The 27,240-nt window shown below is 43.9% G+C and overlaps 1 protein-coding gene across 6 annotated transcripts in view; it reads left to right on the top strand.

Moving 5' to 3' along the window:
* LOC135899990 (neprilysin-1-like) overlaps window positions 1–27,240 on the top strand; it is a 702,442-nt gene that overhangs the window by 147,868 nt on the left and 527,334 nt on the right. For 2 of the 6 annotated variants that reach the window (XM_070537755.1, XM_070537754.1), the window contains exon 3: window positions 25,289–25,368. The exons of the other annotated variants lie outside the window; for them this stretch is intronic. In XM_070537755.1, coding sequence (XP_070393856.1) covers window positions 25,289–25,368 — 80 coding nt within the window. The remainder of the gene's footprint in view (window positions 1–25,288; window positions 25,369–27,240) is intronic. 6 annotated transcript variants of the gene reach the window in all.

Raw genomic sequence — 27,240 nt, 5'->3', positions numbered from 1 at the left:
TTCAAATTTCGCTACGTACGTATGCCCATGCTGCCTCTGAAACCATTATGCATCCGTCGTACTCGCTAGCAGTCAGCAGCTCCGCTAACAAAACACTTGGTATTACTTGTGTGTGCATGTGCGTGTGTGTGTGTGTGCGTGTGTGTGTGTGTGTGTGTGTGTGTGTGTGTGTGTGTGTGTGTGTGTGTGTGTGTGCGTGCGTGCGTGAGTGCGTGCGTGCGTGCGTGCGCGCGTGTTTGTGTGTTCGTTTTTCCCCTATGCACTCACGTAAAGCTTCGTTGCATATTGATTCGAACTCGTTGGGTCTGCTGGATATTTGATCTTCTTTAACTAGTGCTTGTCAATTTTTTTTGTTCATCTTCCATCCTATTTAGATTTTTCCCCTTAGTCCTCCCCGTGTACTCAATGGGCAAATTAATGAATTCAAACAGCAGCGACACTGAAATCTCTCTCAGTGAGCTCGTTGGAGAGAAAGGTCGTTTTATAATGTACAAACACCTTGTAACGTATCAGCACGGGACCGGAAAATTAGTGAACATATGTCGTGAAATATCCAATAACAATGAAACAAGGGAAGTCTAAGCTCACTGAATGTGAACGTTCTGAGCTGGTTGTGCTCGTTCCACATATGAATGTTAAATCATAGGGTGGTGGGGCAGGCGATGTTGCTAATGCAGGCCTCGCAATTTACTGTTAAAATGAACAAACAAACATTGATCGTCGGGTTTGCCTGTCTAAGCATGTCGATGGGTAAGGCTGCCACGTAGCTCGTTCGCAGGTGTTCTACTATGGTTTATGCCAAATTCTAGTGTGGAAAGCTGCATCACTGGTTACAGCTTGTCTTGTAAATGAAGTAATTGGTTATTGAAAGACATGGTTGGATTACTGCGAACGTTACCGATTAAAATATAATGAAATAATTAATAGACAAACAAGAACCGTAGCTCCTTACAAATAATTAATTGCATGTAATTTTTACGTACGAGACTGCTCTGGATGCACTTATAGTAGGTTGTTCAATGACCAAACAACTATCTCAAGCTCTGTACTTCAGCAAATGATTGCAAGTTCAGTAGCTTTAACATGAAAGTGTAGGAAGCTAAACTAGCATGTCTAATTGACTTACATTATGTTTGTCTAAGTAAAGACGCCTGAGAACTTACCCTTCTTGTGCAGTTTTTACAACAATAGCTAAGAACATGGTAAAGCTATCGGTGCACCTTCCTCAACGTCACATTCGTTAAACTGTAGTCCGCTTGTTGAGTTCCAGCGGAAAGCGTTGCTTCATCGTAGGCACATTCTTTCGCGCCAAAAATGCCCACTGTCACTCATTCTATTTACCGCAACCTTGCTATTTGCATCTGTAAGCTCTTGGTAGTTGCAAAACTGTAGAGCTGTATTGAAATTACTAGAGTTTACATGTAATTACGCTGCCTTCTCGCGTTTAATGGTGCCTTATGGGACTATACCCTTAATTCCATTCTGAAGGCAGAAACATTTGCTAATGAGACCGGCAGGTATGGCAAGAAGCAAGATAAACTCGAGCGAGAACAATTAAGACGGCTGATCTCCTGGGAGGTCTGACTGAACTATATATATAGATATTTGTACTTTTTCTATATTGTAGCTCTATACTATGACCTAATTATGTCTGAAATCAGTTTTCTGCGTTCGTGTTACCAGCGGACAGCCGTCGGTGCTTTGTTCATGCTCAGCGCTTGTGGCTCGTCTCCAATTTATCACTGTCCAGGTTATGCACGAGTTGATTATGTTAGATTAGTTCTAACGCACACTTCTTGGTGGTGATAAACTTTATTGAAAAGGGGAAGGGTAAAGAGGGACGTGGCTGAGCGTTAGGGCTCAAGTAAGGCCATGGGCCTGCTTGGCCTTTTCCGCCCAGTCCACCAGTTCCAATTGTCGGTCGACGTCCCCGGAACTGAGCCAGGCTGTCCAGTCAGTCTCGCTGCTGACGGGGGGATGAGAGAACGGGAGCGAGGTGCATTCCCACATTATGTCTGTGAGTGTTCCTGTTTCTGAACAGAGCCTACATTTGTCGCTTTCCCTGCCCCCTGTGATTTTGTCACATTCAGAAAGCGCTGTGAAGGGGTTCTGTGTCCATAGTGGTGTTTCAGATAAGTTACGATTACTTAAAAGAAAGCGGTTATATTCGTTGTAGGGTTAATTGAAACGCACTTCTCGAAACTTTCTGATGTGCTGAAACAAGCAAAACCATTTCGTTGATCGTATTGCGATGAGAAAATCAAGATTATTATTTCGCCATCCGTGAACTCGTAAATAAGAGCTTTGTTACTTAATACATTAATTGACAAAACGCTATTTTATTCACATAACAATATAGAACATAAGTTAGACACCTTATTAAGAAACTTACAACCGTTCTTGACACGTTGGAGAAATTGCAAGATTGGTTCTACCTCACGGTGTCTTTAGAGAACAAACTAGTAGCGCAGCAGATGAGCTATGCAGTGTCATCTATGACTTATGATTTCGACAGCGCTCCACTGGACATTGGCTGAGGAAACGAAAAGTAACACTTTCAAAAGTTATGCATTTTTAGCAAGAAGGTTGCCTTTTTGATGGTCATGTTTGATTATGCCGAGGTGCTGGGTAAAAATCGTATGACCATTAGGTTTTTTTTAAGGGAGCTATAAGAACTCGTCCGGACTTTCTCTCCAGTTCAATCTATGATTTCTTTCACTCGTCAAAGCTCCTACACACTTTACTCACCAGAACATCGACCACGGAACAGCACATCATCTTTCCTCACGCCTCTCGTACAGATGTCGCAGAAATAGCGCGTCTACATTTTTGTATCTCTGATGATATAGTGGGTCGCTTTTGAAAGGCTAGAACCTAGCATAACGTTGTTTCCAGCGTTACTGGGACGTTCTGGAAACCAGAAGCCAAAAGTTAGAACATCGTCAGAAGCGGACCACACTGGAGCACTGTATCTGCATGCGTATAGAACATGTAGAAAAAAGCATATTAATAAACTTCAGCCAATCCACTATTTTATATCCTAAATGCTTTTTCTATGGAGAATGTGTGCGGTCCTTATGCTTCAAAATAAGGAGAATTTTCGTTATGACTTTCACCATGAAACGTCGCAAGCTGTGGCTGCCCTGAAATGGTTGGCGAGCACAACTCAAAGGGTGCCGTTAAAGTATTTTCTCCCAATAAAACTTTCAGAAAGAATAATAGGAAACTTATTATTGGAATCCTCGTCTCGTCTTGCTTTATTAATGCCGCGAAACACGGAAAGTCGATTATCAGTGAAAGAAGACGTACGTTTTTAGAAATATGAAGCGTCATGTTCATCCTCTACCGTGTTTGTGTACTTGTAGTCTTTTTCTTTTCATCTCATTTTGGCTTCAAAATTGATTTAGAGCCTTGTCATTGTGTTTTTCACCTACACATGACGCTTCCCTGTTTTCCAGTTTTTAAGTTTTTTCTATTTATGGTGGTTAATAGGGCGGGATCCCTAGTAATAGAACGAAGTTTGCGCAGAGTTGGTACTGAGCGCGGCAACGAATCACCTTAAGCAATTGAGTTATGGTTGTGTTGATGTGGGCGCTTCTTAGACAGATTTATCAAATTCCTCTAAGCATTTACGCTAGACGAAACTACACTTCAAACGACACGTTTGGAAAGGTTCATCACACCACGCTAATAACAATCGGGCTGCACCTTGCTATGTCCATTAAATATGCGCTCATGGACAGGCACATCAAGCATACAACGTTTTGTACTGAGTGGTGTGCCTGTGGTGTGAGTTTGTCGAGTGGCAGCCTTTCCCTATCAACGTTTCTCAAGCGGTCGCACTTTCACACCAGCGAGGTTGCCGTTATAGTTGAAAGTGAGAGCACAAATTTTGTCCATCAGCCAAGCGCGTCGACTTGGTTCACTTTTAGTGATGCGTGTTTCAGATCTCGCGCTTATTGGGACATGTTTTCATTCCTATAAATACGGAGCACCTTTGTCACTCTGGAGGTGCTCATAAGAGATGTGACGACCGGCCGGTCTCGGAAACGACAGTCCTAGAGCAGCCGTCTGTGCAGTTGTCACACCGCAGTCGGTAAAGGCTCTCCTGAAGTTTTTGCGTTCGAGTGTCCTATAGAGGGAACATAGTTCTCCCGCACGTTCCCTACCTCCTCTATCTTTTTTTTTCAATATCTTTGCTTTATCTCTCCGCTATTCTTCCCATCTTTCATTTCCCTCTACTCTTCCTCCAGTGCAGGATCGCAAATAAGAATTTCTTCTGGTTAACCTTCCTGGCTTTCCCACACAATTTCTTTCTGTGGCTGTGAAGTATCGAACGCCCATTACGACATAGCAGCGGAAGAAGTTGCCGCGAGCGAGTGAGAGAAGCGCTCAGCCAAAAGGCATACACTTAGCCCGGGCTCCATCAACGCACTCGGATGTCAGTCACGCAGAAAAACAATGCAGGAACTCATTGAGTCGTCCATAAAATAATTAGGATATTGCTATCTTCAGCAACACTTGAGTTCTTGTTACTTATAATGAACGGCGCCTAATAACTTATCCCGCGCTGCTGTGCAACATGCATGGTCCAGAAAACAGCAGGGAAGTCGATGATGCGATAGATGAGCACAGGGCAATGCTAGGACGTTTTATTTTGCTCGAAGTAAAATAAACACGGAGCTTCCTATTAGAACGATGAACCATAACCCAAAATTTAGAAGAAAGGGAGCCTTGGAGACAGGTACTTCCCAGAAATCCCGCATTTCTGCGCTTGGTGCTTACTAAAAAACCGCAATAACCACTCTTTCCTATCGAATCCTCTGAATTTCCTCGGATTTTCTCTTTAGTTATTCTTCTTTCATTTATATGAAAAAATTGTCTTTTTTTTTTCTTCGACGACGTCCATCCTGGAGGCTCCCACTGGGGCCTGGCCGGACCTCACACTTATCTGTTTGTCAGCTTCGTTTTTTTCCGCGTACATTTCAACACCACCACCATCATCATCATCCCCACCACCACCACCACCATCACCATCATCGTCATCATCATCATCATCATCATCATCATCATCATCATCATCATCATCAGCCTGGTTACGCCCACTGCAGGGCAGAGGCCTCTCCCATACTTCTCCAACTGCCCCGGTCATGTACTAATTGTGGCCATGTTGCCCCTGCAAACTTCTTAATCTCATCCGCCTACCTAACTTTCTGCCGCCCTCTGCTACGCTTCCCGTCCCTTGGAATCCAGTCCGTAGCCCTTAATGACCATCGGTTATCTTCTCTCCTCATTACATGCCCTGCCCGTGCCTATTTCTTTTTCTTGATTTCAACTAAGATATCATTAACTCGCGTTTGTTCCCTGACCCAATCTGCTCTTTTCTTATCCCTTAACATTACACCTATCATTCTTCTTTCCATAGCTCGTTGCCTCGTTCTCAATTTCAGTAGAACCCTTTTCGTAAGCCTCCAGATTTCTGCCCCGTACGTGAGTACTGGTAAGACACAGCTGTTATATACTTTTCTCTTGAGGGATAATGGCAACCTCATGTACATTTGTTCCTTGCAAAATATCTGTGCTTTTTTTCCCAGTGCGCTTGCGTTCGTTCCACCCTTTGAGGTGTGTTATGCTTTCAAGGTTTGTTACTAAGCTTCGGACACCTGAACCACCAGAACATTTCAGGTTCATTACGGTCGACTCTCAGGGTCCTTTTTTTTTTGCCTCAGTTACAGTTCTCGTACGCTTCTTTGTGGCATGCCGCATCGCCAAATGTTGCCGTCTTAGCAAAGGTCTTATTATTCTGGTGGCCATTCGACTTTTTCCTTTTCCTTTTGTTATGTGCACTGTGAGTCACTCTGTTCTCTTTACCTGTATGCCCCCCTTTATGTATTGGAGCGTGGAAAATAGAATCAGGCAATCGAAAAAGAGAGTTGTATATTCCTGGTGGCTGCTGTTATTGCTGCTTTAGTTGAATTTATTTAATGAAAGTTTTGTATTCTCTCTAGCGATGCATCCTTAATATCCAGATATAAGCTATTTACCCAAACAACATGATCATTTGTCAAGACGTTCTGTGTATCTAAGTCATCTGGACAAATGCTCTTTGTGTATCTGCAACATCGGTGTCAGTACGTTTGCCATAATCATTCAAACTCAAAAATAAAGGCTATCCCACATGGTGTGCCACAAGGGAGCATTCTCGGACCACTTCTTTTCATTGTTTATATGAATGATCTTTTTTCGACCGCTGAAAGCATCAAATGGATAGGCTATGCAGACGATACCACCATTTTTTTCAGGGGCACAAATCAGGACACTCTCGTCAATTACGCAAACATTGTGCTCCGGGATATCGCAAATTGGTGTGATAGAAACTATTTAAGAATTAATGCTAAAAAAACGCAAGCGATCATGTTTCGCCCAAAGCATAAGGCCTTAAATCTTGAAGACAGGCTGTATTTAAAAAGTGAGGAAATTAAAATTTTAAACGAGGTTAAAACACTAGGAGTTATATTTTCAGAAAATCTGATTTGGAACAAACATGTGGAATCTCTTTGCGGAAAGCTGAACAGAATAACGCGACTGTTACATAGACACCGACATGTCTTGCCTACCACTGTGAAACGAACTGTATATAACTCACTTTTTCTTTCTACACTAAATTACTGTCACCTAGTCTGGGCAACGACATCAAAACAAAACATCGCTAAAGTAAAATTATGTCAAAAACGAGCAATTCGTGCTGTAGCTAATCTTTCCTCCAAAAAACACACGTCTAAATATTTTAACGAATACAAAATAGTGCCGGTTGACTTCATTTATTCATTTCGTCTAGCATGCATGTACAGAACAACGTTGAGAAGTGGAAATGTTGATTATGTAAAGTTGTTTAACCTGAATCGTCGCGAAATTCCCTATAGCACGAGACATACCGACATTTGGTTAACAAGCTTTTGTCGTACTAATTATGGACATCAATCTATGTCCTACCGCATAGCTGATCTACTAAATACCCTAACTACAAGTGGAATAAACCCGGATACTATGTCTCCTCGTTCTTTTTTCACTTATTTCCTCTCGCAAAATCCCGCTGTGTGATTTCTGTACCTGTATTGGATTATTGTATACATATTAGTACGTACATTTGTATTGGTATACATTAGTATCAGTGTATGTATATGTGTATGTATGCACATATGCTTATGTTGTCTATTTATATCGAGTTTGATACATCTGATGTATTCAATTTTTGTTCATTTTTTAGCTGTATTGACAGCTTATTTTTCTGAAATTATTTCGTATGTAATTCTATTTTCTTCAATTTTATTTGTTGTTCTGCAGAAGGAAAAAAAAACTGCCTGTACGTCCATGTTACCTTTTTTTTTCACATTGCCTGTTAAGTGCCTTGACTTATGTACCTGTACTACTGCTGCACACTGTCGAATTGTACCACAGGGGGCCGGGCTTAGTCAAGCTGCAGTAATGCAGCTTTTTCCCGCCACCCACTTTCTCCCTTTGTTGAGAGATGAAATAAAACTTTGATTTGATTCTAGTCACAGCCTCCATGATGATGCTTCATGAAATCAAGGCCATAGGGTAAAGGGCTGGAACATAAACGACTTTCTGCATCATTTAGCGCCCATATATAAGTTAAGGTACAAGTCGCAGGGGTATCCTCTAAGTGCGTCCAAATATTTTAATGGAAGTCGTAGTGCGATTTACTGTGCTTTCTTGCTGTATTTGAACTAATGCTAGTTGTTTCTTTCTTTGGGCATGGATCCAAACTTTTATTGTTACTCCGTCTATGTTGGCTCGAGAAGCCCAAATCAATCGGTTCATCCTGTCCGCCCATTCTGTGTTAACTGTTCCATATAGCACCATCATTGTGCTACTGATGGCGCAAAATTTATTCAAGCTTACGCAAACAGCATTGAGTGGCGGCCCATTACGAGGAGGTCATCTAAGTGGGAAGAGCTGGAATTCAATCAAGCGACCTCATTTATATTCTGGCGCATTTGACTTGCACCAACAAAGAGAACCAAGTGAAAACTTGGAGTTAATATGAGTATTGAAAGCGCATTAAAATTGGCTGCATTGCACTCTGGCTGCAAACTGGAATAATTGTGACAGAACAATAAATTAGAATAATAAACAAGGAGTGCGACATGGTAGGAAACGTTGACGCAACCGCGAAAACTGGAGCACAGAGACAACAGATAGTTCCTTCTGGTGCTTATTATTAATGTTTAACAATATTTCAGGTGACGTATCATTTTTGAGCGTTGTGGACGGACGGACGGCTCTTGGTACAACAAATCAAGCTGTGTTAAACAAACTTTCGGGATGGCCGGACTACCTATAAGCGAAGTCAAGAGGTAGAAATGACGGCATATGATGTCTGAGATTGGGGTATCTCGGATGCCGTGGCTTGTGCTGATTTAGTCGCGAATGTGGAGGCACAGAAAGTAGAAATACAGCGTGCTCCCGGCTGTCATTGCACTGCCTCTTGCACTTTTCGGACCCACACGTAAAGCTTGGCGAATAGATAAAATTATATGTGCCCTATTTTTGCAAAAGTTAAACGAAATTGAACTGAATCCCGCAGGTAAATTACGCTTTCATGCTATACTAAAACTCGCTTCCTGCTTAGTTTGCAGAACAGTAACGATATGTTACATTTTTATTTTCTAATATTTTGATAAGCTTCACCGCGGAAGGGGCCAAGAATAAATTTGGGCGGTGCCAGGAACAAAACCTCTAGTAGTTTTATTTTTGCAGCTGTTCTTCCTCATTTAATACGTGCCAGTCATGGCGCTTGCCTTCTTACAAATTTGAGGCAATGTATAAGGGACGCAGTGTATGTTTCTGAATATTATTCTTTTAGCACTCAAAATGTGTTATTGCTTGATATTTAGTCTCAACAATACCAGATTATCAATGCTAAAAAAATCCAATATGTCGTAGTATTGTATACTGGACAAACTGATCCGTTAGCTCCGTTAAATAGAAATTGCAATTTTAATTTTAAATGGAAGCTTGTTTTAACGCGTGAAAGAAAAGTAACTGAGAGAGAGAAAGTTTCTGTCGAAGAGCAGACGATGATGGTCGTCTGCAGGTGGGCGCTGTCGTCAGTCAGTGACGCCACCCGTCGCGCTCGGTCCACCATTCGAAACTGGTCCTCAGGTCACAAGCAGGTTCCGGAGGTTCCGGCACCGGAGTGGGAGCTGGTGGATAGGGTCCAGTGCCTCGTTGTGGGCACGTTCCCATACCATATGGATGAGATTGCACGGTTATGACAATTTCTGGCAGGCGTAGTCATAGCTTGGGAAACATGGATAAATTATCAAATTTTTTCGTTGCTATAAACAGGAGCTCACCAGGCATTGTGTGTTTCCAATTACACATTTATTTCATTTAAACAAAAATAAAACTAGACACTCCGGAATAAAATTGGAGCTCGAGTGTGCATTTGATGCTCTTTCTCCCATTCGAGCTATAGTTCAGCAAATACATCCTTTCAATTGGCCCCGTTACTCTATGTAGTAACAATGTATAAAGATCAACGTACCGTCTAGACAGGCCTTTGCGGAGACAAGCAAATTGGAATGCCATCCTCAGGTGCCATCGGACCCTGTCAACAGAGTTTGCGACGAATGTTTCGCCGGAAGACATACAGACATTCCTCTTTTATACAACTTTCTTATTTGTTTGAAGGGGAGCGTGTCGTCCTAGTGTGCGCTGAGTCATGGTCACCCTGTTTGTTAACGGACCTTGCCCGCGGTCGAATAACAAGGACGCTATTGGAAGACAAGACTTCTATGTCTCATTATCTGTGCACATACTGCAGCTCCTATGCACAGTATTTTTTGTCCTCTGGTTTCCAAGTTTCAACCTTATCATGTTCATTCTACTTTGAAGGCACCATACAATATATCTGAGGTACATCCACACACAGATGTTTTGTATCTGAAGTGGTGCGTTTTTTTGAATGCTTTATGAGAGGGCAGCCAACCAAATCCACTCATAGACAAAACAATGTCATCGCTAGTGTTATCGGACCTTGCTTTTAGTCCGCGTTTCTTAAAACTGAACCAGTGGCTTTCTCCTCGCAAAGCATATCGTCAGCGTACCGCACTTTACACAAGGAAACCGATTTTGCGAGACTAAGATTTATAACCTTTCACTTCTTGTTCGCGAGACCATGAATTTAACGTACGACTATGTGCAAAGCTGTGAAGTACCTTGTCGTTTGCTGCTCCGTATTTCGCAAGTGATAGCTTGGCCACCTTCACCGCTGCTTAGAACTGTCGCTCATGTAGTCATGAACTGTCTGCGCAACGCTGCACCGTGACGTGAATCTTGCAGTTCTTGGAATAGATCAGCAAAACAAGTGCTTTCGAAACTGTTTAAGCCTGTGTTATGAGGGCACAGCATCGGGGGAATTTTTATACTTCTTCATGGTACAACAAACAGTTATGGTTAGTGGTTCCTTTTGTAAGTGGTTCCTTTTGAGGCTGAGATAAATAACTATCGTAGCATTATTACTTTTTTCCTTGCTTTAGAATGCGAAACTATGATACTGGTATTTGTCTGAACTTAGAACTAAAAAGAGGTTAATGGTGTTTTGGAATGCAGCGGGAAGAGTGATGTCGCGAGAGTCATCTGCAGCTCTCGCGATGCGAATAGAATAGTACACGTAGGCTACCCCATCATGCGCGCGTTGAATAGCCGCAAAAAGGAGTCAGTGTAATTTCGGTACCCTCTCTAGCTCAACATTATCACTCTTCTCGACAAAAATTTTGCTGCGCGATGACCCGATGTTTTAGTGCAAGCTATACGTCAACAACATTTCACAGAAAAAGGTCTGGAAGAAACAAGCTTTAGAGTAATGCAACCGGTAGTTTCACAAGCGCTTCTTACGTTAGATTCTTTTGCTCTTCGTGCAATGCATGGCTTCGAACGTTCAAAGAGTCGAATAACAGCTACATTAGCTCTAAGACGAAATACATTTTCTCGGGACTGCAGTTGCGCCGACAAGGGATTTGGAAATTTGCATAGCAGTATTGCAATGAGCGTGCTTTCAAATTATACATACACTGAATTAAGCACAACAAAAGACTTAGTGGTTCTCGTGAGCGCAATGGGAAGGAATATGCAAATTGCGTTATATTTAAAGGCTCCTCGGAGTGTATAATCGTCTCGATCTGGAAATCTTTCCGGCTTACGTCTATATGTAAGTGCAACCTAAAACTCTGACTAGAGTGTTGCGTGCTTTCTCTTGCAGTATCGTTTTAAATATTTTTCATTCATGGCACCAGCCACAACGACTTCGCGTAGTGTGAAGATGGCGTCTTGATTGAAACAGAAAAATATCGCTTTTCCATAGTTGCAAGGTTGTAAAAGGCCTAAATTTATAATACGATCATCCCTATATGAATATCCAAAGTGAAGATGCAGCAGACGAGAAAGGTTTAAGGAATATGTGTGCGTGTGCTCGACTATATCCCTGCGTTGGTGGACAACTCGAAGGTGCAATACAGCACTGGTGTGCGACATTGCGCTACCAGCAGCGCCCCATTAGAATTCTGATCGTACCTAATTCATCGGGGAAGGCGAAAACTCCAGAAAATATACACCCCAGTAAAAGAACCTCCAACAAAAGGAGATAGCTGTATCTTCGTTCCTGTAGTGTGGCCTGAAGCGACCTAGTCAAGCGTTTAGGAGCGATAGATTCATTATCTTAAAGGACCATGGTAAATACGGCGTTCAAAAACCTCCTTTTGGTAACTTACCTTGTGCTTTCAGCATGCTCTCTTTGTGCTAAGAAAAAAGTGCTGATTTAGTCTTGCAAGTTAGCTATCGCAAGGGGCCTGAAAAGGCGTTATATTAGATTGAAAACTGGCGCAATATTATGGTATTTCTGTGAAGGGTAGAAGATGGCAAATCCAGCGTAATCAGACAGGAGGATGCGAACTGAGCGTTCAATCATGAAGTGTCGCCGTTATTTCGCTGGCTGCATACTAATGACTGCTTGAGGAATTCTGCAAAACCAACATTCACTGTTGCACTAAGTCGTTCATCCCCCTGTCGTGAGAATGCATGCTGTCTGAAGTCGCCAAGTACTCAAGCCACTAGGGGCGGCCATGTTTGAACGGATGAGGAAAATGTAAAGAAGAAAAATTGACCACCCTTCACTACTGTGAAGATGGGTGCAAGTGAAATTCTGGATCCGCGGCTCTTCGTTGTCGTAACGCCTCGGCTTCGCTCTTTCTCTTGACGAGGTCGGGACATCGACGACGAGCCCTTTGTCGAGCGAGTTCCCGGCGGCGTTCATCAAAAGCCGCCTGTTCTTCGGCCGAACACACGACGCACGGACCGCTGCCAATGCTGTTCCTTCGAAGCAGCCTGCTCTACGGTAGAACGAACCAAACGCGGCCTTCCCATCTGAGTGCCGGGCCTAAACTGGCTTGAAACGGCGGGCGTCGAGGCGAGCTAACACGCGATCACACCCTTTTCCTCCTCCTTCGGAGGGAGGGAACGCCTGTGATTGGCTCGCGCCTTGCGCTGCGTCTCCTTCTTCATGTATGTAAAATCCCCCTTTAAAGGTCGCGTATGACCAACCGACAAAGGCTGAAGCCAGATTTTGACTGGCAGGGTGGAAGTGTGCAGTTTAAAGAAAAATGTTTCCGCTGCTGGTGTAATGCACATTCTACGGGCACAGCAAAGAAAATCTTGACCAAATAGCGACAGATGCGGCTTTCGGTGCATAGGTTTGGGGAAAAGGCTATCTATAAGTACTACATTTGGCGACGTTCGATCAACAGTAAACAAATATTCTAGAGTGTATCTGGCTTTTAAAAAATGAAACAGTGTCTACAAGTTCCTTTAGAAATCCCCATAACGGCAGTTGTTGAGCAGAGTTTGTTGTGACAAAAAGAAAAGGGAGATGTGAAGCAAGGCGTGTTCGAGTAACTGCGAGAAGGAATGGATGACGGACGTTTTTAAGGTGAAATAACTGCATGACCAGTTGTCGCACAAACAAGTGCACAAAGCTCAGGCCTCCCTTCTCAAGCGAATAGAAAAGGTTTTGCCTTCTCATGGCGGTCCATGATTAACGCTAAATAAAGCATGCAAATATTCTATGAAATGCCTCAACATGGATACGGGAAGAGTACCAGGCCTGCAGAACATAAAGGAGCTTAGAAGCGAGAAATATGTTGCATGCCTTAGGTGTGGCGAAAATGGAGAGATCCCGTCCTTGCCAGGTTGTTACCTTTCGACGGATAGTTGTTATCGTGCGCGTCCAATGAGGTTCACTATTATGGAATTTATCGAGTCGCGCACCAAGATATCGCAACGGAGACTGATACCAATGAATATTCGCGAATACAGAGGAAGTCAGGGCCCACATGACTAGCCAAAAGCCCCTACCTTTGTCAAAATTTACACTAGCTCCTGCAGTCTCACAGAAACGCAGGGTAGCGTTTATTGCCTTGGTAATGATTGGCTTATCGACGCAAAAGAAGGCGATGCCATCTGCATAAGCTAGCACTTAATTTACTCATCGGCATACCTGTATTCTTTAATGAGTGTGTCGCAAAGCACACTTCAGCAAAGTGGTTCCAAGTATATAGTGAAGAGTAAGGGCGAGAGCGGACAACCCTGACGAACGGATGACTGTACCTGTAAAATATCTGAGAGGGTATGGTTGAAAATAAATTTTGTAGTGCAATATATATAACAAAGCGTTATACCATTGTACAAAAGATCCCATAACTGAAGATGTCGCAGTAGTTGGAACAAAAATCGTTCTGAACCTTAACAAAGGTTTTAGCGAGGTCAATCTGGAGATGATCTACTTGATCCATACTAGCCTGTATTCACTCAAGGACTCAACGTACGATATGAAGATTTGTCTGTATAGAGCCTCCTCACATTCCGCATGTTTGATGGTCGCCTACTAATTTAGTAGTCAGTACTTTTGCGAATATGTTGTAATCGACATTACATAACGATATCGGCCTATATCCGTTTTCTCTCTTTATTACATCCTTATCAGTGCTCTTTGGTATCGAGGTTGCGTGGCCCTGATAGAAAGAAGGAGGAAGCTCACCATATTTATAGGCTTCCTCTAAAAGCTGCTCAAGAAAAGGACGCAGGAATTCCTGAAATGTTATATTAAATTCAGCAGTAATGCCATCAGGGACAGGCGTCTAGTTTTTCTGCAGAGTTTCGACGGCAAACTTAATTCTTCTCGAGTTATTGGCCCACCAACAGTGAATTGATCATCTTCTTGTAAGTCTGGCGTAAATTAAATAAACTGATCAGCTTTTCTTCCTAACAATTCTGAGGCTTAACTGCAGTGAAACGATTTTTATAATGAGTTTCAAATACGGTTATTATTTGCGACATTTCTGTGTATATGGAACCGCCAGATTCAATTTGTAATATTTGATTGGAAAGCGCGTATCGCTTTTCATCACCGAGAGCCCTTTTTGTTGGCTGCTCATCTGTGAAGCGAGTTATGCGTGAACGCCCCATTCCTCCTTTGTACACTTCCGTCTCGTATTTCTGTATTTGTGCGCGAACTGTATTTATCTCATCGCCATACAACTCAGGTTCCTGGTTTTCAAAAGCGTGCAGCTTGGGAAGCAGGTCATGATGGCGATGCTTTTCAGCTTTTTTTTCTGTGAGTAGGCTCACATGAAATGGCAATTGCCTCACCTTTTACTCTATCTGTGAACATTTCCCATTGAGCAAACAATCGAAACTGTTGAAATTGTGTTATCTCTAGGATAAATTCTTACATTTTGTGTACAAAACTTGCCTCTCGTAAAGGTTGTGTATTAAGCTTCCACAGTTGCTAGTCTGGAGAAAACTTGCAAAACTGTTGGGGACCCGATTAAACTACTAAACAGTGGTAAGGTATGGTATGATAAAACTTTACTGAAGTCCCGCAGACCGTGAGTCTTCACGAAGCGGGCCGCTCCCACGTGGGAACCGGGAGGCCGAGCCTCTCGGCCGCATCGTGGGCCTGCTGGACAGCCCAGAGTTCATGGCGTAGTTGTGAATGTGAGACCAGAGACTCGTCGCAACGTACACGCGATTAAGTCGAGCATGAGAGGCGCCTTGAAAGTGCGTAAACCGCACTCAAGATGGTGTGCACGCTCCCACGTTTATTAGATTGTGATCTTCCGTTAAGTGATGTAGGAAAGTAGTACTCGCATCATAACTATTTCTTATGTATGAGTGATCTCTGTAATGACAAACACAGTTGAAGTCTCCCAACAATACCAAATCTCCGTAAGTTTCTAGGAGCGGAACAAGGGAGAGGAAGAAAACCTTCCTGTCGCTTACTTTTGAGGGAGCATAAACTCAAATAAACTTCCAATTACGGGAACGAAAACAGAGGTCACAGCATATAAGGCGGCCTTTCCCATCAACACGTAGCGACAATGAAGAGTGATTTAACTGCTTTCTAACTAACGAAAGGCATCCAGTGGCAGCATCACATGCTTGCTTTACACAACTCGTAATCTCGTTGAAAAGTTTGCAGTGCAAGGTTTAAATTACCAGCAGAAGAAACCTTGGTCTCTTGCACTGCACCATCTATTTCATGCTGCCTAATCCCGTGAAGTAACTGCTGCTGACGCCTTATTTGCTGTAGCCCATGTACGTTGAGTGTCGCTGCACATTAGGGGAGGGTGAAGGCGGTAGCCATTTTGCTCACCTAAAGCTTTTGTTTTTCGTCGCCCTTGGCCACAGGCAAATCTGTGGTCTTGCTCCCATTGGACTTCATTATGACACTCTCCTGACTACGCTGATAAAACTGGCGGAGCACATTATCACCAGGCGAGGGAGTTCGTTAAGCACTAGAAGGCACTTTCTCGGTCGTATGTACGTACTGCACATTCTGTTGCTTCGTCGTTGCATGGTGCCGGACATTTCCTTGCCCGATTGCTGTATATCGCCTCCTCTTCTTTTTTGTCATCAGGGGGCTTTTCTTTAAGGTTGGCTAGGACACGTGGGCAAACCGGGTCAACCTGACCTGTAGCTTCGCTAGTTTTGCTTGAGCTGCTGTGGCTGCTCAGCATTGCCTTTGTGGATTCTTGTTCTTCTTCCCTGATACCACCTGTAGTCTCCCCGGTGGCATCTACTACCTTTGTAGAATCCGTGAGATGATCCATTTGTGCCTTGTCTATGCTATATTGCCCAGAACTTATTGGCTTATTGGCTTACTGCTTATTGGCGTAGGTCGACACGCAGGTGTCTGCCGAGTCACCAAATCGGTGGCACTTCCAGCATCTCGGTGTTCTGCATTGTCGACGGGCGTGTCCCACACGCTTGCAACGAACACAAAGCGGAGGCCTGCCGGGAATAGGTGCCATGCACTGGTGTCCATAAATGGACATAATGTGCGATACTAAGCTTACGGTGACACTGTCCTTGAACACTAAGGAAACTTCCCGGTTTATTGTCACCCACTGTACGATGCCAGTGCACCTCCATACTTCTCTCTCCACCGACATCACCTGACAATACGCCTGAAACGCTTCTTCAACGCGTCGAGGTTCAAGGCGAGGTGGAAGCCATAGTAATTTGAGCGTGATGTTTTTAGTCTCCGGATCTATCACCATGCACTTCAGCCCTTTGACACGAAGCTCAACACAGGCGACAGGAGTCTGTTTCACCGCACCACTAGTCCAAGTAACCATCCGTACATGGCTCAATTGATACTGTCCGACACCTATAACGTCCGCTGCAGTATTTGCTAATTCAGACAGAGCGTCTCGGAAGTCAGGAGCACGGTATGGTCTACCACTCAAGTCCGCATGAAAAAAAAATTGGGATTCAAAACATCGTGATTGGTTGGTACACGCGGGAGGACAACTTTGTAACTTGCAGCTTCATTCAGGAAAGGGCTCGACGATCCTCGGACCGGGACCGATACGCTGAGAGTATTTTCGAGCACAGCCGTTCCGCCAGGCTTTTTCTTCTTTCTATTACTTTAAAACGTGTCTTCAGGAAAAAGAACTGTATGTACCCCGGAATACAAATGGTAGACTTTGCAATCAACCCGAGACAATAGAGGATTGCTCTATACTTTGTCATGGCGTATTTCATTTTGGGCGCATTTTACAAAGAACTATCAAAAAAGACCTTCCTCTCACGTCTTGTGGTATCTGGTTCCTTCCTTTCAAAAAGTCAGCCAGTGACACACCATATGATTTGTTTATATTAGTAGGACTTCATTCATTATAGAGAAGCCGAATGATTGACAGACATGCCGAGCCACCTTGCTCGACAGGGTATATCTTTCGAGAAGAGACTGCTCAAGTGCGTACTGTGGTTGCCACCTTTGATCCCGTACCTGAATGGATGTAGCGTCTGGACGCTTGTGTTTGCCCGAATTCTGAGCTTTAATTGGACTTCGTACCATTTGTGCATTTGTTTCTAATGTATGTTCAAATCTAATGTAACAATATTGGTTTGACACTGCTCAAAATTCCATGCAATAAATAAAAAAGAAAACGACAGTGGCTGAATCGGTTAGCGTGGCTGTCTCGCAAACCGGAGGCGGATCATTCAAATCTGCAGCCCGATACGCAATTTTTATTTTCACGCAGCTTGATTTTTTTTGTACGGCAACAGCGACGCCGACACGAGTGAGGCAATCAAGCTTCGCTTGAAAAAATGGGCAGCCTGGTCAAGGATGAATCTACCATTGAGCACGGCTTGAGCACATCTGCCAATTTCTAAAGGAGCCAGCGGGAGCATTGAAAGATCAACCATAAAAAAGGGAATAGAAGTATGAGAAAAAAAAGGTGGGTGAGTCATGGGGAAACAGAAAAGCTGGAGAGCACCTTCAATTTTGAGAGTTTAATTTCTTAGCTTATGAAACGCGCTTGAAGTGCGAGCTACAAAAGAATTTCTCCAGGGGCTATTCAGAAACTTTTCCACTGGAGCTAAGTGTGCTGTGGACTATCTTGCTCCTTCGCATGTCACATTCTATTGAGAAGGCTGCTGCTGATTACTTAGCCGGATAACTTAGTATGCAGTGGTTGCATTCGCACACTTGTGGAAAGTTGAAATGCTCAAAGAGTACTAGCTCTTGTCGACATGAATACATTCCGCAATCCGTGGTTTACTCTTCCATGACTTGGACGACAAGTATTCGCCGTCAGTTTGTCTCTTGAAGCAGCAATTGCGGCTGCTTTTACAGGTACTCTTCTTTTTTTCTTTTTTGGTAAAGGATAACTCTTTGGTGTGACTCTCATTCCATGAAGCGAAGAATCACAGAAAGATCAGGGCACCCTTCAAGGGCATTATACGAAAACTTTCTTTGTAAGCTTGTAACAAATTACATCAAGCTTCTAAGTAAACTGGCCTCTATTCATTTATTTATGCAGGAAGAGCTTCGCCCCACCAGAGAATATTCTCATTTCTAAATAGTTCAGCCAGTTTCACTAAAAGAAGCATTACAATCTGAAGGATCCTGAAAGGAGTCTAAGCGTGCTTTTACTGGCGACTGCTGTTTAATGATCTAAAGCAACCTGTGGGTGGTGAGCTGCAGTGCACATGGGGGCTCTGGCTTATTTACAGAGTACGAGACCCTTAATAACGTGCGGCTAAACGCAAACATCTGAGCCTACCTCACCCTCCACCAAAGTGCGGTCACCGCAGGTGGGAACTGAACTCGCAACGTACGTCTGTACAGAAAAAGACAGAGTCACAGAGCCAAATCATCGAGTCGTATGTGCATGAAACCAGAAAGAAGTAGGAGAGCTTACATTACACCACTGAGTAACATCTCCAATGCAGTACAGCAGTTGGTCTTTTCTTCTTTCAATTTCCCCTTTCCATCACCCCCATTGTAGGGTAGCAAACTGGACGCCCGTCTGGTTGACATCCCTGCCTTTCCTATCTTTGCTCTCTCCCTCTCTCAGTCTGTCTTATCCTAAATACGAGCAGAATAATTACCTATGGCCCATAGGGTCCTTCTGTTTCTTGAAGTTCGGTACTGGAAGGGGCTAAAATATTTCCATAACAAAGTTAACGGTTCATTTATATAATTATCCAGGTACACGAATAACACCTTGACTTATTCACTTTGTCACGTGTGGCGAATTCGGTACAATGACTAGAGAGTAAGCGTTGACTCACGACGCAGCGTGAGTATTGCGCGGTGCGGTGCGCGCGAAAGTCGCAAGCAGCGCCCATTTGAAACTGCTTGTGACAAACTGTCACCTGCAGGTGAAACGCAGTTCTCGAAAGTTGAACGGCGAAGAAGTGCAGTATGTGGGCTGATCTTCAGGCGCCATAATCATATAAATAATTGGAGAAATTACACATAGAAAGACGGGGGTTAACCAGGGAAATATCGGTCGGCTACCCGGCACTGGGGAAAGGTGTAAGCAGGTAAAAAGAGTAAGACAGTGGAAGAGGAAGAAAGTAGCACTCTAATATGTCGCTTCGCACTGTAGTTGGCGCTCTTGCGTAGATGACCTCTCGATTTTTTGTGCACACTTGGATTATGACGGCCGTACTTTTTTATCCTTAACAAATAACCGGGATTTCTGCAGCTATACTGTTCAGGTGTTGTTACCATTTATTTATTTGCCGTGCTTTACCTGATTATCTAAATTATCTGAATTTATAAACATCGCTACTTTTAAAAGGCTATTTTAAAAAGAATATTGTTTAAGCCTCCGATATGCTTTCTTTGCTGGTCTTCATTGTAATTATTCGTCGGTTTGTTAAGAGCCTCCTATAGGACGAGCCCACGGAGTGATGACGCAATCTAAGCAAAATGACTACACACATCAAAGTACTGAGCTGTGGTATTGACCCGTGTACTTGTCTTTATCGCGCGACATGTTTTGCCGCCTAACAAATGTTATCGCACAGCGCGGGACACGCCTGCATGTATCCGAAGTTTCTGGAAAGTTATCGATGCTTCTATCCGCTTTCTGTTGTCACCGAACCTTGTGTTATCTGATTTCATCGCTGGACGCGAATGGTGTAGAACTTTGTAGAAGGCATGCCGGTCCCAACGATTAGTCTGGAACATTGGATGAATGCTGTATAAAAGCCGACGCGCTTGACCCGCTGATCAGATTTTCGACGATCGCCGACCGTGTTCGCCGCTATCGCTCTGCTATAAGAGTAGCCTGTTTTGTGGGCAAAGGTTCGCCCAATAAAAGTTAGTTTTGTCGTTCACAGTATTGCTACTGTGTGATTCAATGTCACCACCACGTGACAGTATAATACTTCAGGATTTGTACTGCCAACACGTATACCAAAGTAAAGCTGTGACGGGATTTTATCGGAGCGCTATTCCTAAGTGTTCGCCTTTCTCGAGGACGTATTTTCGTTCGCTTTCTTCTTAAAAAAATAGGCATGTCTATAAATTTAGATACGTTTACAGTGACCCCACGATTTAATAAGAAGGCATTTGATTTCGACCATCGACTACACGAAGTCTCTATGACGAATCCTCATGATTTAGCATTCTTTCGTTATTTTTAAATCTAATCAAGTGCCTCTTCATAACTTACCCGTGAAACATGCAAATCAGCAAATCAGCACAGGTGACTTTAATTATCTCAGCGCACTTACACAAACCATCTGAATCGCTTATTTATGAAGGTTTTACTGTTCTCTAATGGGGTTTGACTTCGTCGATGTATCTCACCAACCATAAAATACGTACAAGGTAATGCCCGCTTGTAGACTGCATCGTGTACTCGCGAGCTGCTTCTGTGCGTTCATATGTTTCGATGACAATCTAACTTATACTTCAATCGTAGAACACCTAGTCTATCCTTGTTTCCTGAACACTACGTCTATTTCTTTTATTTTCATTCATTTGGCTGGTCCAGAGCGAAAGCCGTGAATTTGGCATGGGAGTTTTCTCAATGGAATATATTCATCACTCTTGTTGACCATCCGGTGCGGCGCGCCGTGGTTTTTCTGCTCCCTGTCTGTGCGCAGTCTCCCAAACAAGCGATGCTGCAGCATCGCAACTGCCGCTCTTGTTAGTTCGGCAGCGGCCCCAACACAGTTAGTTGTGCTACTTTTGCGGTCGGAGGCGAACGACTGATCTGATTTCTGGTCTTCCTCTCGCCTGTGCGTTCTCCGCACACACTGTTTTCTCCTTCCCATTGTCTGTCTTGTTCGCTTGACTTTCGATGTGTGTGGCGCTTTTGCCCTTAGGGAGTGGCTCTTTATTTTTCTTGCAAATCGTTACCGAGTCATTGGTCCATTTGTTTTCTCCCGAATCAAGCCTCCTCTTCGAGATTATTTTTGCTTCCATGTGTGGTGAATTCCTGATTCCTACGCAGGAAATTTCGGGTTTATGCTCCTGTGTGTCTCACTTAGTGAGGACGTGTTCCGTGCTTCTTAGCTATATAGTGCGCACACAATCTCACTCAGGTACACGCCTTTCGCATTGAGCGATGTCTTAATGCAGACTTTCTATGAAAAAGACTTGTACGTTAAACTTCTGTGTTTTACTCCAGCGAGGGGGCCTGATAAAAGTGATTATAGCGTTGTTGTCTTCGTTGCTATCGGCGAAAAGGGTAATCGGAAAATGGTTACTACAGGTCACACCTTCCGGCCTAATGGTGAGTGGTCAGCGTGTGGTGACGTCCTTCAAATAATCTTACAAATTATTGCTCTTACAGTGTGCAACAGCACAACCTTCGGGCGCCAGCACTCTTGTTTAGCGTTGTGTCCATACTTTCTTTCCGGAGTGACCAATGCACCCAGCTTAGCGTTATTTTAGCTCTGAGTCAGATACTTCAAGTGCTTGAACATGTATAGACTGCAACACCGATGCAGGCTAAATAGTAATGATTATTTCGGCGATGGTTTGCGGAAACGTGAGAGAAAGCTATAAGCGAGCGAGTGGCTACCCACGGTATATACACAATCCGATAACCTCTCGAGAAATGAACGCATGAAATATGACCGATTGATCGTGTTATTATCAAGCGGCAGGGTGTCATAAAGGGGTGCAGAGCCAGAAAAATGAAACAATTACCACAACGAGATCACAAAACTACGCTGAAACACGTTGACACTTTATAACCAAAAGCTCGAACATAATGTTACTGTACTACTAGACGTTTAAACTGAAAAAGGTTAGACCACTTAGCAAGACAAAGGACTGCGAAGAGCACAGCGCTAAGGATGGGAGCGCATGGGAGCAGTAGGGAAGCTGTACTACTCTTTTGATTGGTTCAGCCTAATAATCGGCGAGTGTCGTTAGGTGAAGAAATGCTTCGAGGTTTCGGGCCTTCAGCCTAAGTCCTCGTTTATCGCGGCCTTCGTGGTGAAATGTTCTTTTTTTATGATTTCGTGAGAGCACCTTTGTAGGTCTTGGTGATTGGGGCCGAGACATCCTCGGAGAGAGGAGGAGCATTACGAGAAAAATAGTATAGGAAGCGTTAAAATCAATTATCAATTAAATCTTCCTCTTTCAAATAAGGAAAGAAATTCATTTATTCGCAATTCAACAAAGAAGGTGAGAACATTCTGCTTTTTTATGTCTTTTCCGTACATAATTCCTGATTCCCAGCGGCAAAATTTCTTTGACTGATCGATTGCAACTGCTCTTGCGAAAGGAAAAGAAAAGAGCAGGAATGCAGTGCTAGCATCACCATCACTTTAAGCTGGAGACAAAGTTTGTTTCCCATCAGGTAATTTTATACCCATCTCTCAATAGCACTTACATACTAAAATCGAGGAGGGCAACATGAATGGAAAGTGAGGAAAAGCGACGAGAGAGAACATAATTCAAATGACGAATCGTGCCCGCTGGCCAATGCGTTCTTAACAAAGTTGCTACTTAAATTGGCCCTTTGCAATGACAGTTGGGTCAAGGGTGCAAAATGTGTATTGGGCCCTAGCAGTGACAATACGCCATTATTCTGTTCTCTCGGACATACGAAATTATAATGCGGGAAAGAATTAGGAAAATATTAGAAATGACCGCAGCATGAACTCAGTGAGAGGATAACTTAGAATAGGACAAGACAAGAGGTATCCAGTGAGAGATAAGCAGGGTAATGTTATTAGCAATTTCCAAGATTTAGCAAAAGCAGTGGAACAATTCTATACTGACCTGTACAACACCCGGAAGAGCCACGCTACCTTCATTCGAAGTAGTGATGAACAGAAAACACATTCTTTATTAACCAGAGATGAATTTATAATGACCTTGCAAGACAAGCCTCAGAGAAAAGCGGCAGGAGAAGATGGAATAACAGTCCATATAATCAAAGATGGAAGAGATATTATGCTTAAGAAGCTTGCCACCCGTTACACGCAATGCTTCACGACTTCAAGTATACCAGAGAGACGTGAGAGCTGAAAGAGTAGCCAACATTATACTAATCCATAAGAAGAGAGACGTTAAAGAATTATATTAGCTTTTATAAGATACAGTGTATAAAATATTCACCAAGATATTTTCCAATAGAAACACGTACACTTGACTTCAATCAACCTACAGAAAAGGGATGCTTCAGGAAGGCAAATTCTGCAATGGATCGCGTCCATGTCCAATTAGGTAATTAAGATATCTGCGGAGTACAATCAGTCTATGACCTTCATATACTATGAAAATACGTTTGATTCAGTCGATATACCTGCAGTCATGGAAGCATTGCGTAATCAAGGACTACAGTAGGCATACCTGAATATCTTGTGAAATATCTACAAAGATCCCACAGCTACCTTGCTTCTTCACAAGAAAAGCAGAAAATTACCCATCAAGAGAGGGGTCACGCAAGGAGACACAATCTCTCCATAGCTATTAACTCAATGCTTAGAAGAAGCATTGAAGCTATTAAACTGAGAAGGCTTAGGAGTAAGGAAGATTGGCGAATATGTAAGCAACCTACGGTTAGCAGACGACGTTGTCCTGCTCAGCAACCCTGGAGATGAACTGCAACAAATAACTGAGTACCTTAACCGAGAAAGTTTAAGAGTGGGGCTGGACATTATTATGCAGCAGACAAAGGTAACATTCAATAGCTGGACAAGGAAACAAGAATTCATGATCGCCAGTAAACCTCTAGAGTCTGTACAGGAATACGTTCATATAGGTCAATTACTCACGAGGGGACACTTATCACGAGAAGAAATTTACAGAAGAATATAATTCAAGCGGCACTTGCCTACGTGGATGAATGCGAAAGTATTGCGGTCACGTCAGTAGAAGCGCGGCGACGTCTGGTGGCGCCACTGGCGGAGTCATGTGACTCGATCGGGCACATCAGCAGAAGCCCCGCGACGTCATGTGACCAGCAGTGTTCGTCACAAGGTGTCCACAGGTCGTGAGTTCGACTCCCACCAGTGGTCGAGGTTCCGACTGCAAACAAAGGTCGTGGGTCGGAGTTCCTTAGTTAACTATACCTTAATTACATGTCCCTTGGTTAACTGCGTCTTAACTAACAACAAGGCTTGTGGGTTCGACTCCCACTAAAAGTCGAGGTTCGACTGCCACCAAAGCGCCTTGGGTAGAGTGCTTTAATAAACTTTCCTGAATAACTGTGCCTTAATTATTTTCGCCTGAATTAACACCAAAGGTCGAGGCCTCATAGCCTTTTTGGACCATCGTGTAGTCGCACCGTTGCCGACAACGCCGGATTTTCCACCTCATGAGGCATTCAATGCTTTCGAATTAAACAAATGGGTTGGAGTGCATACGGCAAGAGAGAAACAAAAGGGAAGGAAAGACAGAAAGAAAGAGAGAGAATTTGTTTAGAAGAAGACCGATAGGTCGGCCTGAGCTACCGCGCTACCTTGCCCAGGGGCAGGGGGAACGGAGACATAAAGATGTGATTGGAGATGATGATGACATAGAAGGAGAGATGCACAATTGTGAAAGCAAGTTCAACATTATGATGATAAACTTTAAGAGATCTCATCCAAGAACTGAGTTCTGTATCTTGTGTGTAATCACTAGTTCAAGCAAACCTAGAGATAAAGGCGCTGAGACAAAGCTGACGTGTGGGCCTCCCCTTCGTGAGCAGCACAGGCGCCAAACAAAAGCTTTACAGCATGTAAAGAGTGGCGATAGGTGGCTCCAGAATGGCGAGCATCTGCAGGGAACGTTTAGCGGCCGTATTCTGGAGACCACAGAGAATCACGCGCATTGACTCTACCAGATGCTTGAGAATTTTCTGAACGTTTTTCTGCCGATTGTGTCCATCTCCTTGCTATCCGTAGTGTCACCGGTTTCATTGGTCCTATCGTTCTTGGCTTCATGGCACAGCGGACCACTAGGGCCTGCTGTCGGGGCCGTGGACCTAGAGGGCAGAAAAGGCCATTCCGTGTCTGTACCAACCGGTGGAGGTGAATATTCACCCCGTGCTCTCATGGACCTTGAATTTGCAGTAGGCGTGGTTACCGCCCTCGATGCACGCACAGGTCGTGGCGTATGCGCTCCGTTATGTAGTTGTTCTGAATTGGCTGTAGTTGTTCTTTCGCGAACATTGGTCACTTTGGCGAACAGATTGAGCAGCCTCTTTACGTGAAATTGGTCTCTCGCCATTTTCGAAGAATACCAGCGATTTATTTCATCTTCGGGCATTCCTTCGAAATCGCTTCGTGAGAGCCAGTACAGTTGGGGCACTTATATGAAGACGCATCACAGTTGGTGGCATTACGCTCTCCGTAGCAACGCGAGCAGGTGGTTTCACCTATACAAAAAGTGCTCACGTCTTCCATCTTTAGACATTTCCGGCACTGAAGAGGCCTAAAAAAGAATGGTCGTACACGATGTATCGCGTAACCCACTTTGAAAGACGCTGGTAATGTCAAAGAAGCAAATATTACCTTGATACATCGGGAGTTCCCCAAGCGGTGAATCTCAAGAATGCGCACCGATGACCTCAAAAGACTCTTGAGGTACGCATACTTATTTCAAGCTCCACGTCGGAAATCGCGCCAGTCATTGTCTTCTTGCCATAGGTGATAAAGGAGCGGATGGGGATTGCGCTTAACTGCAGAATGGTCCTTAAAGGGCCCCTGAAACGGTTCAGACAAATTTTGTAGGCGCGTAGGGTACAGCTTAAGTAGAACATTCGCACCACAATTTAAGTGAAGCGTTACGTATTAATGGAGCTGCAAGCGATTAGAAGTTACCCTCCTCCCTAGCTATGCTTTTCCTCCTCAACTCGCTCGCCGAGCGAGCGGCGCTAAGCTCCGCCTTCACTGGTTCAGCGTCACGATGCAACGTCAGATCGTTCACTTCCGGTTGTTTAGGAACACGCCCCCTCCCGCGCGAGTCCTCTCCGCTAGCCGCTTGGCAGTCGACCGAGAGCTATCGAAGCAGCGTGCGTTGCGAGCATTCTGTCGAAGCGCCGAACGTGTCCGGTACTCCGCTAAAAACAGGCAAGCTGGTCATTTCGGCAAATGACTGGAGGCATAAACTCAAGCTGGTGAAGGAACTTTAGCGTAGACGTACGTGAGCAGCCTGATCGGTCTGCACGGTCCAGACACTTGCTGGCGCAGCGCTTAACCAGTCAAACAAAGCGCTAATATTGCTATAACCAAGTGTAAAGCATTTTAAACATTTATAAATCAACGTGTTGATGATTACACTCCTGCGAAAAATACACACCAGCAGCAAAGAATACAATTCGTTGCTGCTACTGTGTATGGTTGAGCTCTGTGCCACCAGGTGGCTGCACCGTGCAGACCGTTCACATTTGCCCTTCTGCTCATATCGTGGCTCATCCCGGCACAGTCAAGCGACCAGACCTTGTCCCCTTGCGCTTGCGTTTGCCCTAATACTGGACTCGCGGTTTGCAGGTCGCTAGGTTTGCAGTCCACAAGGCAACAAAGTCGAATCATAGTGCTCGCGAAAAGACTGAGACCGACTCTGACCGCGGAGCTCTCGTCAAAATGGAGTACGTTGTAACACAAGCAGACGACACTTGCTGTGTGCCGGAAGTGCTGAAGTGTACTAAAAAACTATTCTTGTGTATTCTCTTTAAGTTATTTTCTTTTTACAAAAACAAAGTAACTAACATTCCAACTATTACGAGCATCATTTGTTCCCCATAAAGTTGGAAAAATTATCGACCACGCGCCCTGGTCAGCCAATCAGATAGCTCGCCCATGTGACGTAATATGGGTTATTTGCATCATATGGGTAGGGGCGGCTTAAAATTGCGCCGAGCAGTGCGCTGCGATCGGCAGCGATGTGTATTTTTAAAACCT

The sequence above is a fragment of the Dermacentor albipictus genome, chromosome 4, assembly GCF_038994185.2.
Source record: "Dermacentor albipictus isolate Rhodes 1998 colony chromosome 4, USDA_Dalb.pri_finalv2, whole genome shotgun sequence".
NCBI classification, from domain to species: Eukaryota; Metazoa; Arthropoda; class Arachnida; order Ixodida; family Ixodidae; genus Dermacentor; species Dermacentor albipictus.
Note: the sequence above shows the minus strand (reverse complement) of the source record. Positions and strands in the feature narration are given on the sequence as shown.